The 13114-nt window shown below is 45.8% G+C and overlaps 1 protein-coding gene across 2 annotated transcripts in view; it reads left to right on the plus strand.

Annotated features, from left to right (window-relative positions):
* The window catches only part of LOC146769587 (ATP-citrate synthase-like), a 229210-nt gene that overhangs the window by 200199 nt on the left and 15897 nt on the right, over positions 1-13114 (plus strand). For both annotated transcript variants that reach the window (XM_085640494.1, XM_085640493.1), the window contains exon 5: positions 3846-4036. In XM_085640494.1, the coding sequence (XP_085496620.1) occupies positions 3846-4036 (191 nt within the window). The remainder of the gene's footprint in view (positions 1-3845; positions 4037-13114) is intronic.

Genomic DNA, 13114 nt, shown 5'->3' on the forward strand with positions numbered 1-13114 from the left:
TTAGATTCTAACGCATTTTTGGATGTTGCCTTGAGCCTTTGCTTAGTTGTCCCCATGAAGTGATTTATTTTTGTTTTTGGAAAGAGCATTTGGTTTATACTGTGACTTGGATCCCTCCTTAAATGATGACTTGTGATTGATTGCAGCCTGCCAGGACTCTGAAGCACTGGGACGTGGAAGCTTGATTTGTAGCCGCAGCTAAAGCTTACATGGTGTGTGCCAGATTGAAAGAACTCTACAGGGGGATTACGGTGTGTGCCAGATTGAAAGAACTCTACAGGGGGATTACTATTACCATACAGCGCTCCTAATTTTTTAGATAAATTACTACACGTACCCATAGGAGTGCAGAGGTGTCTCACCTTGATAAACTACAAAACTGTCTAAACAGCCACCCACATGGACACCTACCTACCTACCCACCTACACATGCAATGACCTGCACAGCAGTTTACTCCGTCACACCCACTCTCTTGCACATACTTGCTCCTACTGTCTAGCGTACACACATGCAAACACACGCACAACCTTAAATGCATGCATTCGTTCACACACACACTTTTCTTTACACACACATCTAACCCCCAAGGCTGAACACCCCCCCCCCCCCCCCCCCACCGAGTATTAATTTTTATTATCCCGGTTTTGACCTTTTTTATTATTTATTCACCAATTGGCCTGGATCCCTAACTTTGAAATGTTCCTAGTTAATATTGTTGAAAATGGAGATAGGAAACTGGCAACCAAGTGCTAGAGCGACTGTCTTGTTGTCAGTTAGGGGTACATTTCCTTAGATGCCGAATAGGCTATTTTTGGGTAACATCAGTAAGATAGCTGATATGATATATTAAGGTAAAGTTCTGTGATGTTTGTTCAAAGAGACCGGTTGAAGAATGAGAACAGGCAGGATAAAACTTGAGAAATAAGAATAAGGGGAGTGAAGCATTTTGAAATTAAATGATCCTAGGTGGCGCATGACAGTGTGAGCCCTGTTTTAGTTGTGCACACAGACATATTGGGTGATCGAAGTGAGTCATGTGGAAAAAGAGGAGGTTGACGAAAAGACATAAAAAAATGAGGAGAGCAGGGATAGGATGACGAAGGAGCTAAAAAGACAGCAGTTAGACGAAGGGAAATAGGGAAGATTTTGTTGTAAAGCAGGATGGGAAGTCAGCTGTTGAGATCCCCAAGGAGTTAGTACCTGATGGGGAGAGTAGGAAGTTGACAAATCGGACTAGTTGTTGAACGTATGACCTCCGGGAGAAGATTAGGTTTTACGTTTGGAGGTGTCAAGGTTCTGAAGGGTTCAGGATTCTGACTGGAGAGTTGGATATCAATTTGTGGTTGGTGGTAGTGATACTGTGCTGTATTTGGACGGCACTGACTGGGTAGGTAGAGTGGGGATAGCATGAGTAAAGTACTGATTGAAGGGTGGCATTTGCTAGGTCATACAAGGATATATTTGGAGTATTTTTTTTATGTCAATTGAGCAGGAAAACTCGAGCTTTGTTCAATCAGTTGGTGATGGTGACGAGGAGCAGGTGGTTAATTTCAGGATGTCATTCATGCTCACCGGGAGAATGGTTGATGGAAGGAGATTTGTTGCTCTGATGTCGGGGGGGGTGGGGGGGTATTGCGATTGTTTGTTGGAAAACGAAAAATAAAGTTTAAAAAAAAAAAGGAGGAGATTTGTTTAGAATATTGGAAACCAATTCTAGATCAAGTGAATTACTTCACTCGCTAGTGGGAGCAGTAAGTGCTAGAGCTCTACAAGAGGAGTTTTTGCAGGATTTTTTAATGTTGATGCCTTCTCAGGTTCTGGTCTCCCAGAATAAGGAGGGGAAGTTTCAGAACATCATGGATTAGGTATCGGGAAACAGTTAAGTGAAGCATTTAGCCTGCTATAAATATGGCCTTGCAGCCATAACCGAATCTGGGTATCTTCCAAACTTGTTTTTGAGGATTCCGCACAGATCCAAGACTGGCACAGGCTGTGAATCCAGGCTGTCAAAAGGATCCGATGGCTCTAGTAGGGAAGTACACCCCCACTATGTGTGCATTGACTGAGGTGCTGCCTGTGGTTGTAATGTGTTGTCTGTTGGCAGGATTGGTATGGTTGTGCGTGAATAATTATGAAGGAGACCAAATCCTTTGCCTTTTTAAGCATTGTGAGGCTTTGTCAGTGAAAGTGGCTAAGCGAGTGTGCTGAACAGCCGCTGCAGCTTTGCCCTTCGTCTCAGTCCATGTGGGGGTAAAAGCCACTGCAATGATGTTGCAGGATTCCGTTTACTTTCTGTATTTGTGCTGATGTGGGGAAAATCGATTATTTTTGTATTCTATATTTAGTCTTGTCACGTATTAACTTTTAGAAAACCTACCTGCCGACGCATAATTTCTGTAACATATATTTTATCCCTATCAAAAATGTGTTTTAATATTTACTCTATTGGTCCGACCTCCTCTTTGTATAGCACGGTAACGTAAAGATGGCCTAACTTTAGCCTGCATACATAAGAGATTCCCTCCACCCGTTTGTCGAGCAGAATTGACATATTTATTGAAACTGCAGTTTAACCTCATTTCGCTGCAGTCCCCTGTACAGCCATGTAACAAGGATGCTTAGGGACCAAAACATTCCAGTTACTTTTAAAGTACAAGTTTCTGAATAAGCAGCTCTTAAGGGGATCAGACTGACTGTGGCTATGTGAGAACTTCAGGCTGTTTTTCTAACCTGCGTAGAGACTGCCCGAAAACCTGCGAAGACCTCCTCCAAATCGGAAATTAAAAGGGCTGCTCGAGAAAGACCCTCTCTCAGGAATAGCTCCTGTATTGTAAGCGTTTTATAAAAATACAATAAAGTGAATTCTCTATAACCATGTCATACCGTGCTGCAACGACCAATCGCCCCCCCACCCCCTCCCAAAAAAAAGTGAGAGATACACGCTGGTGATAAAATAGTGTCTTGCGTTTGTCTTATTTTTTTTTATACTTTTTATACAGTCATGAACCTTTTGCATTTGAGAAAAAAAAAATATGTGAAAGTTTACAAAAATACGATGTTACTTTTATTTCAGTTTAGTGCAATCTGATCATGATCATTTTTTAAAATAACCTTTTCCCTGAAACGTTTGGGTCCATTCCTTGCCATGCTTTCGAGTTTACACTTTTATCATCCTTTTTTCTGTAACCCACTCATTTTTCACACCATCTGCTTGAAATGGTGTTAATTGCTAATTAAATATGTTGACTGTGCTATAAAGAAACTATGGTGTAACCTTGTCATTAAGGTCTTCCCGTCCCCCCCCCTCCAAAAATTCTATGTTCTAACCCTGCTTTTAGAAGATTGCAGGACACTTGAAGTCTAACTCTGGTCAAGCAGTCTGTCTTTGGCACATTTCTTCCTCCTTGTACCTCAGATATTGCCCCAGATGTAGATTTTTCAAAGTTTAAATGCGCGTACCGACAAGCTCAACATCTTATGAAGTGCTGTATAAAGCTGGATCACATCACCTCAGGGATATAATTGCTGATGCGAATTTTGCAGTTTAAAAGCGATGTTGTTGGCACTTAACTTTTTGGTACTGCCTTTTACTTTTATCTGAGAGTGTTCAAACCTGTGACTTACACGTGGCACACTGATGCTTTAACAGGTCCCTTCGACCTATTTTACCAGTTAAGGTTTTAGTGTTAGTTGTTTGTGTATGGGAAGAGGATTGTTGCTTAGAGCTGTGCATGTTGTGAGCTGAAGTAGGTCTTAGGCTGATGCCATGTTTGCACTGAGGGGTCCACGCTAGAAACAGGCCACGGGTGGCACTAAACGTTAAAGCTGCTAATTTATTTTCTAGGTGGAGGAGTTCTACGTCTGCATCTATGCTGCTCGTGAAGGGGACTACGTACTCTTCCACCATGAAGGTGGCGTAGATGTGGGAGATGTGGACTCCAAAGCCCAGAAGTTTCTGGTTGGCGTGAGTGAAAAGCTGAGCATCGCAGATGTAAAAACACACCTACTAGAGCACACACCAGGAGACAAGAAAGAGTAAGTGTACACCGCAGGATGCGTTTCTTCTAAATTATTAGCCAAGGGCTTTGTACTATGAAAGGAAAGGTGGTGGTTTTTTTTTTTTTTTTTTTTACATTGTTCCAACAGCCATTGAATCAGATCTTCAGTGGCATGACTGGCTTAATAGAATGTTTCTGCGCCATCATGCTTACCTAGAGCTACTTGAGACCCTTATAAAAAAGGACAAGGACAAGAATGTGGCTGTTAGACTTTGAAAAAAGAGGAGGGATGCACATATTAAAGTTGTTCATGAAACCAGTCAAGCTGGAGAATAATGCCATGCAAAGGACCGCTGAGAATTTGGATCGGGTATACAATTGGGGTGTAAGCAAACTGGTTTTTGGTGGAAATTGGGTGATTTCTGGGAAGACCAGAAAGGTGCATCTGAAAGGCTTTGTCTGACAATTTTCGAGGTAATCAAGTTCTCTCTCTGCTGCAGTTAAAGCTGTTTTTTTTGGCAACTCTGTGAACTTCTTATTGAGACTTTGCAAAAAGAATTTGAATTTTATTTCAGCTACCACGTCTTCATACACCAGTTTGAAGTCCATAATTGGCCTTGAAAGCTCTGCGTTAAAATGTACATTCTATTAAAACGAGGATTGGCATAGCCAATAGGTCTCGCCTTTGGGACCTTATAAGTGTTTAGCCATGCAACACTTGATGTTGTTGCACCAAGGTTATTGTGCTGGATAACTTAACACTTATAAGGTCCCAAAGGCGAGACCTATTTTCTATGCCAATGCTCGTTTCTGCCTGTCCTTTCCCAAATGAGCGCTTTGAGGCGACCTTAGCATTGCATTAACTTCTACACAAAAAAAAGTCACAACACACTTTATTGAGGCGAGAAAAAAGAGAAATACAGTCTTAGGAAAAATGTTCGAATGACACGCTCAGTCGTAGTTGTGAAACCTTTTAATAAAAATCTGGTTAAAAAAGGCGTCTGGGAAGAATAAAAAAAAGTAGTAAGACGCAGATCACATTGCTAGGCTAAATATAGCTTTATCAAGACTGACCCTCTGTGGATTCAAATTAAAATGGTTGTTCTCGGGCCCCTGGCTGTGTTCTCATGTGATTTACAGCTCTTAACCGTGTACTTATCTCAGAATGGGTGATGTGATTACACACGTCTAGTTTCGCTCTGCGTAACATGAGGCTATTATCGCCCCTTTAAGTTTTCCTACTTGTGTTTCGGCAACGGACTGAGGTAGAGGCGTGCACACAGGTCGCGCAGCAGAGGGCTGTGCGCTGGGAGTGTAGCGAGTCCACAGAGGGCAGAGGCCTGGGAGACTGGCGCCGCACAAACTGTGGAGGACTGCGTACCAAAATTGAGAGAGACCAAAAGTAACTCTGTGGCAGGGTCAAAGAGACACTCATTGAGAGCCCAAACGAGAAAATATGTGCCTGGTAGATAGACCAGCGGCCTATCAACATTGGGCTTCAAATTCGAATCACGGCTTCTCCTAAACACTCTGTGATGCTGAGAAAACCAGTTAGTCTACATCTGCCCATAACAAAGAAAAAACATGCGTAAACTAATCTGAACCTGTTACAAGCTATCTATGCCGTTGGGCCACGACTTTCTGCTATTTAAAAAAAAAAAAAAAACTTGCTAAACAAATGTAACAGTTTGCTGGGCAAATTTGTACAAAGATTAAGCGAGGCATATGCAGAAACAAAGAAAAACAAGCACTGGCCGCGCGGCCGTGAATGTGACGCGGCCGCGATAGTGCAAGTGATCGCGCGCTGCGAGCGTTGCGCTTAATGAGCATGATGAGGAAAGCCAGATGGCGCCTCTGCTCGTAAGCGTGCACCTGCGCGCGTAACCGCAAGCTTTAGGGCAGCAAAAGCGTGTGGAAGCATTTTCTGAAGCCCACTCACTAAAAGTCTCGCTAGCGCAGCGCATGCGCTGGCTCAGGTGGGACCTAAAAATCTTGTTCTACTCTTGTGACGTTACCCTCTATAGACTGTGCACGCTAACAAGTATCCGCTCCATTTGCTGTCTTCACTTGCTTTCCTCCCCTGACTTCAACAAGACAATTGCCAAGGCATTCTCATAACCAGCAGTATATTGACAGATGGTGTCAGAAGGCGCTGAGAATGGCTGAGGCCTAAATAACGGGAGGTCCTAAAACCGCTCAGGCCGCAAATCTAAGAACCAATGACGGTCTTACTTGCAATTTCTCGTCAGACTTTGAGGTGCTGTATCTCTTCTGCAAATGTAACCATAAACAGTTTTCCAGCCTTAAAATGATTTTGTACCCCATTCAGTATCTCCAGTAAGTACAATACATATACTCCTCGTTCAGAGTATCTTTTGAAATGAGAACTGTTCATTTCGAAGTGGCCCTTCCAGAACGCTCAAAGTTAGCATTGGGTGTTGGGCTGTGTGTGTGACAGTTTGATTGGTGCGACCTTGACTTGACCCTTCATCCTTCCCAAGGGGAATTAAATTGAGTACTGTCAACCGGATGATGTATAACCTGTTTGGTACAGCGCTATAAAACAGCATAACAAATGCTGTATCCGGTGCTAGATATAACACTTTATTTTCAGAGCTTAGGTACAGCAGTCCTATTTTAGAAGTTATTTTTTGTGTGCAATTTTTGATCCTTTTTTGTCTTATAAAAACTGGAGTGAAGGCTAATAATGTAGTATCTCTGCGTCCCTACATGATTGGAAACCAGTGCAAACTTCAGCATGTTTACAGACCTTCCGTCACGTTCCTCGTGCTGGCGGAAGCCGCTTCTGTTTCACTTTCACAAGCTGGCTTCTGTGACCTTGCTTGCAGCATTCCTGGCAGGCCTTGGATGTCATTTTAATAATCTTCCAACATTTCTGACTCGCCAGCAAACGTTTATAGAATTTCACACCCCATTTAAATATTTGTATCACTTACAAATGAGTGACTATTAAAATATTTTGTTTCCTTGAGTGTTATGATGTGATAAGAACAGAAATAATCCCCTTGACCTGACAATATGTTCTGAATGAACAATAATTACCCTATGCCTTTTGCATATTTGAACACCTCAGAGAATATAGCAAATTGTTAATTATAGAATACCATGTTCAATTCTTACACTTAAATTGTATTTTATTAAAAAGAATTTAAAAAATCAGAGTCACAATTATGACTCAAGACAACTTAAAATACAAATCATACAATACAGAGGAAAATGTATCCGTTCAAATTACAAAAACGGTTATGACCAGCATAACGGAGACAACAAAATATGGAAGACAAAACACCTTGTCATTTACTATTGCACATCATATGGAACTGTAATTTATAAAACGCAGCTAGTGATACATTGATCTCATCTGTATCTACAAGTCTATGTTGGTTCTTAGATTGTGCCTGCAGAAGCGTCAACGCGTTTCGATGGTTAAACTTATACTCCCATCTTTATCGTAACAAACTGATTGTTCTCAGTCATTTCGGGTTTCACTTCTCTTGGTTACTTATCCTTTACATATAGATGAAATAGAATCATCCTCTTGCCTTTCATTTGTTCATTTTAAAGTCTGTTTTTAGTGTGGTCCAAAGATCCAACATATATTTCTTGTTAAAATATTGCGCTCTCCTCGAATCTTAGTCCCGTAGTCTTAATGTCCCCCGTGTTATACTTCAAGAGTTATTTGAACTACGGCGGGCTTTCGAGGTATTCCATCCTCCTCTCTAGTACACCGCCTTCAATAGTGCAGCGTTCTACCAGGGATTCGAGTGTCTTCTTTTTCAGTGCATTGTGAGCCATCAAGGCACTTTCTACAAATCACTAAATAACTGCATGTGCAAAAAACGTGTGCAAGGTGAAGGCATACTGCCCCTGTATAAGTCCACTTGTTGTCCCCCCCCCCCCCCCCCTTTTTACTATATACTTTTATCACTTATGTGCAAAAGATAAAATAAATCCATCTCAAAATCCAAATGACAGACACTAGACGCAAGGAAAAAATATGTTCGAGGCATGTGGGCTGCTGAATTCATATCTGTGCATAGATCGCCGCCTAGTGTTGGGTCCGGATGATTGCACATTGTCCTGGAAGAGTCTTCGAAGTATCACGAGATAGGTGGCTCCTCCCCTGGACTACAGTGCGCATGGGCATCCTCTCCATCCTTAGATTGTTTTTTTTCCGCCATTGGGTTCGGATGTGCTCATCTTAGCTCAAGTTAGGAAAATTCAGTTTAAGGCCAAAAGGCCTTTAGTTATCGTCGGTAATGTTCCCGTTCGGTATCGACTAGTTTCTTTAGTGCTTTAGCACCTTCTTCAAGCTTTTCGGACCCGCTTGGTCCGAGCATCGAACTTCGATCGACGATGGAATCGAGGACTCCCTTCAAAAGATGTCCTTTTATGCCACGCGAAATACCCACACATCGACGTCCACCCGGTATGCAACAAATGTCTCTCACCGGATCACGATGAGTCGAAATGTATGGCCTGTGCCAGGTTCCGCTCGAAAAAGACTCTCCGGAATCGACGGGCAGCGAGATTGGAGGCGCAGCAATCGGCGCCTGCCCCGGCCAACATCTTTAGCACCGAAGACGAGGACGCCGAGAGCGTGGAAGACGTAGACTCCAGCCCCGCTTCCGAACACGACTCCCGATGGGAAGACGACGATGAGGTGATCTTTCAGGGAGAAGAAGTCGTCGAAGAGGTAGGAGACTACGATGAGGCCCTTGGGGCCGAGGAAGATAGCTCAAGTGAAGAGCTAGGCCAACCCGTCGATACGGAGGCCGAAAGAATTAGTCGTCATAAGGCTCAGGTCGAGGGATCGCCTTCGGGCCTTACCCAAGATCAATCTCACGGTTCTTCGGCCCCGCCTCCAGGCCCGGCCTCGAACATTTCACAAGAGCCATTATTATCGAAGACTGGATTCCCTTCAGCGAAACCATCCATCGCACCAGTTCCATCGAAACCGAAAGTGAAACTGGTTGCAATCGGCTCGAAGGCCGCGAAGCCCTCCACTCCTTCGACACCAGCAAAGGTCATCGGCTCCAAACGCGCAAAAAGGGATTTCGGTGCCGAGCTCACCGCAGCGGATACGGGTGCCGAGCCGAAGAAGAAGGCCCTCAGTCCCCACAAGGCGCCTCGGCCTCTGGCACCGAAGATTACGTCCCAAACCACGAAAGTCAAGGTGGCCACCCCGTCTGCGTCGACGTCGAAGACGGCGGCGCCTGCCAAGTCATCGACTACAACGAGCGTCGATACCTCCCTTCGGATCGACGACCCCATGACTCCAAAGAAGTCGGATGCCGCTTCGACGCCTACCTCCAAGGTGCCGATCGGTTCCAAGGATCCATCTGCGTTCACCGTGCAACAGGTTTCGGCATCGTTGCAACGCATCAGAGAACGGGCAACCCTCCACTCTACGTCGGGTCCCGATAAGCACAAGCCTGCGAAGTCCCACTCTGCGCCGGCCAACATCACGTTTGGGTTGCTGCCACCCACGGTGCCGAAACTGTTCGAGATTCGGACACGTGTCCGCCAAACACAGTCCCCACAAACGGATATCGAGCCTTCACAGGCACAATTTATCGACGCCAACACTGGTAGGTTGATGCTCCGCAAGCGGAAAATCACGCCAGAGAGGGGATTGTACTCCTACAAAATTCCTCTCAAACACAAATTGCCGGCAGGATCAGAGCCAGTGCTTCATGAACACTTTCAACCCTTCCATCAGGAACCACCGTCCTTCTCTCCTACGCCTTCAGAGGCAGACGCAGGAGAGGACTATGTAGGGGATGATACCACCTACCCTGGGGATATTGATCCTGATGATCCCCTGCAAGACCCAGATCAGGCATGGGATGACCCCACCGACCAGGGTGCCGCAACAGATACCCATGACACGCAGCTTTATAACATAAAGACATCTCCCACAGAGGACACTGCTGCCTTTAATGCCCTCATAGAACGGGCTGCTGCCAATCATGGAGTCGAACTCCATTCTGACACTGTCGAAGAAGACTTCTTGGTGGACACTTTTGCCTCTTCTGAAAAAACTGTCAAAACTCTGCCCATGTTAAAAGGAGTTCTAAAACCTGCCAAAGACATTTTTAAAGAAACAACCAGGGCACGGGTGCTGAACCCCAGGATCGAAAAGAAATACAAGCCTGCACCCGGAGACCCTATGTACATTAGGGGTCAGTTACCTTTAGACTAATGCTCGCAAAAGAGCCCACTCACAAACAACGGGTGATGCTCCTCCCCCAGACAAGGAGTCCAAAGTGCTGGAGACATCCGGCAAACTGATTGCAGCGCAAGCAGCAAACATATGGCGCATTGCCAACACACAGGCACTCCTGGCCCGTTATGATAGGTCCCACTACGACACACTAGAATCACTGCTACAACATTTGCCAGATGAATATAAAGAGGCAGCGGAGCTTCTTATCAGAGAGGGACAGCTCCTTACCAATGCATCCATCAAGTGCGCACTGGATGCAGCCGACACTGCTGCGAGGGCAATCAACACAAGCGTCATGTTGAGGAGGCACGCATGGTTGAGAATCTCAGGCTTCAAGCCTGAGATTCAAAACAATATCCTAAATCAACCAGTTAACCCAGACTATTTATTTGGCCCTGAAGTTGACACTACCCTCAAAAAAATCAAAAAAGACACTGACACTGCGAAATCAATGGGGGCTCTGCAGACGCAGCAGTTTCGTAGTGGCTCCTTTCGTCGCCCCGGGAATAGAGGAGCAGCTAGAGGTCAGGGGTCACAGCAGCAGTACACTAAAGGGGGCACACAAAGTAACTATGATAAAACCACCAGAGGTGGATATCGTGGCTCCAGCACCAAAGGCAGAGGACGTGGGTACGGCAACACCAGATCCTCCCCCAAAAACAAACAGTGACGCCCTCTCCATGCCCCCCGACCACGTAACACCTGTCGGGGGGAGACTCCAACAGTTCCTGTCAGCCTGGAAAACCATCACCACAGACAGGTGGGTCAATTATCCAGCACGGTTACTGTCTCGAATTAACGTCCACTCCACCCAACATGCCGCCAAAGCACCGTCCTATGTCCGTAGAGCACTTGGCATTATTGCAGCAGGAAGTGCTAAGTATGCTGCAAAAAGGTGCAATAGAGGTCGTGCCCGTCAACCAACAGGGGACAGGGGTGTACACTCTGTACTTCTTAATCCCAAAAAAGGACGGTTTGTTCAGACCTATACTAGACCTGAGACCCCTCAACCACTACATTCTCTCAAAGCATTTCCATATGCTCACCCTACAGCAGGTTCTCCCGCTACTCAGTCAGGGAGACTTCCTAGCCACACTGGACTTGAAAGATGCGCATTTCCACATACCCATACACCCATCGCACAGGAAATATCTCAGGTTCACTATTCAGGGGCATCCCTATCAGTTCAAAGTTCTCCCCTTCGGAGTAACAGCACCCAGGGTCTTTACCAAGTGCCTAGCAACAGTGGCTGCACATCTACGGAGACAACACATTCACGTCTTCCCTTACCTGGACGACTGGCTTGTTCAGGCAAAGTCAGCCCAGCAATGTGCCAGCCACATGTCCCTCACCATTCACCTTCTTCACAATCTGGGATTCTCACTAAATTACCCAAAATCACATCTCCAACCCGCACACGTACGACAGTACCTGGGCGCGACCATAAACATTCTGGCAGCCACGGCTCAGCCAAATTTAGTGAGGATCAACAGCATGCAACTGCTGATCTCCAAGTTCAAACCTCAACACTCCCTTCCTGCGCGAGTGTTCATGCAGTTGATAGGCATGATGGTCTCCTGCATTTTCATAGTCCCGCACGCGAGACTACATATGCGCCCGCTTCAGGAGTGCTTAGCACGTCAATGGAATCAGGCTCACGGACAATTAAAAGACCTAGTGTTGTTGAGCGGTCGGGCATACAACTCTCTGCATTGGTGGAATCCACAACCTTTGCAAGGGCTGACCGTTCCACGAGCCTGTTCCACAAATAATACTGACGGCGGACGCCTCTCTCCAGGGTTGGGGAGCATATGTACTCACTTACACAGTGCAGGGACTATGGACGACGCAACAAAAGAAGATGCACATCAACGTTCTGGAACTGATGGCAATCTTCCTAGCCATGAAGGCATTCAAAGTACACTTGTTCAACAAAGTCATGTTGATCCGGACGGACAACATGACTGCCATGTACTACATACAGAAGCAGGGAGGAACACACTCTCCACAGTTGTCTCATCTGGCTCAGAGCATGTGGAAGTGGGCCATTCAGAGGAACATATTCCTCATGGCGGAACACCTCCCCGGCAAGGACAACCAGATGGCGGATCTGCTCAGCAGACACAGCCACCAGATGCACGAGTGGGAGCTACATCCGTCAGTACTCCAACCGTACTTCCAACAGTGGGGTCATCCAGAGATAGACCTATTCGCCACAAACGAAAACGCAAAATGCCAAATCTTTGCCGCCAGGTTCCCACATCCGCAGTCACAGGGCAATACGATATGGATGAACTGGTCCGGCAGATTTGCGTACGCTTTTCCCCCAGCGCCATTGATACCGCTAGTGGCACGCAAACTGCGACAACACTCACTAACACTCATCCTAGTTGCTCCCACATGGGCGCGCCAACCATGGTAACCACCTTTCTAGAACTTTCTGTGGTGCCGCATCAAAGGCTGCGGCTCAAACCCGCACTCAACGCAGGACCATGGCGAAATTCAGCACCCAGATCCGCAACAGCTGAACCTGGCAATCTGGCTCCTGAGGTCTTAGCGTTTGGCTACCTGAACCTGCCTCCAGAATGTATGAATATCATCAAGGAGGCCAGGAGACCCACGACCAGAGCTTGCTATGCGGCTAAATGGAAGAGGTTTGTCATTTACTGCAACAACAATGACATTAACCCGCTGGACGCATCCATTCAAAACATCTGTTACCTCTTACACCTATACCGATGCAATCTGGTATACAACTCAATACGTATCCATTTAACTGCCATAGCAGCCTATCTCCAAAACAGGCAGCACCTCTCCTTATTCAGAGTGCCTGCCATCAAAGCCTTCTTGGAGGGACTCAAACGA

Source organism: Triturus cristatus, unplaced genomic scaffold, assembly GCF_964204655.1.
Source record: "Triturus cristatus unplaced genomic scaffold, aTriCri1.1 SCAFFOLD_166, whole genome shotgun sequence".
Lineage (NCBI taxonomy): Eukaryota > Metazoa > Chordata > Amphibia > Caudata > Salamandridae > Triturus > Triturus cristatus.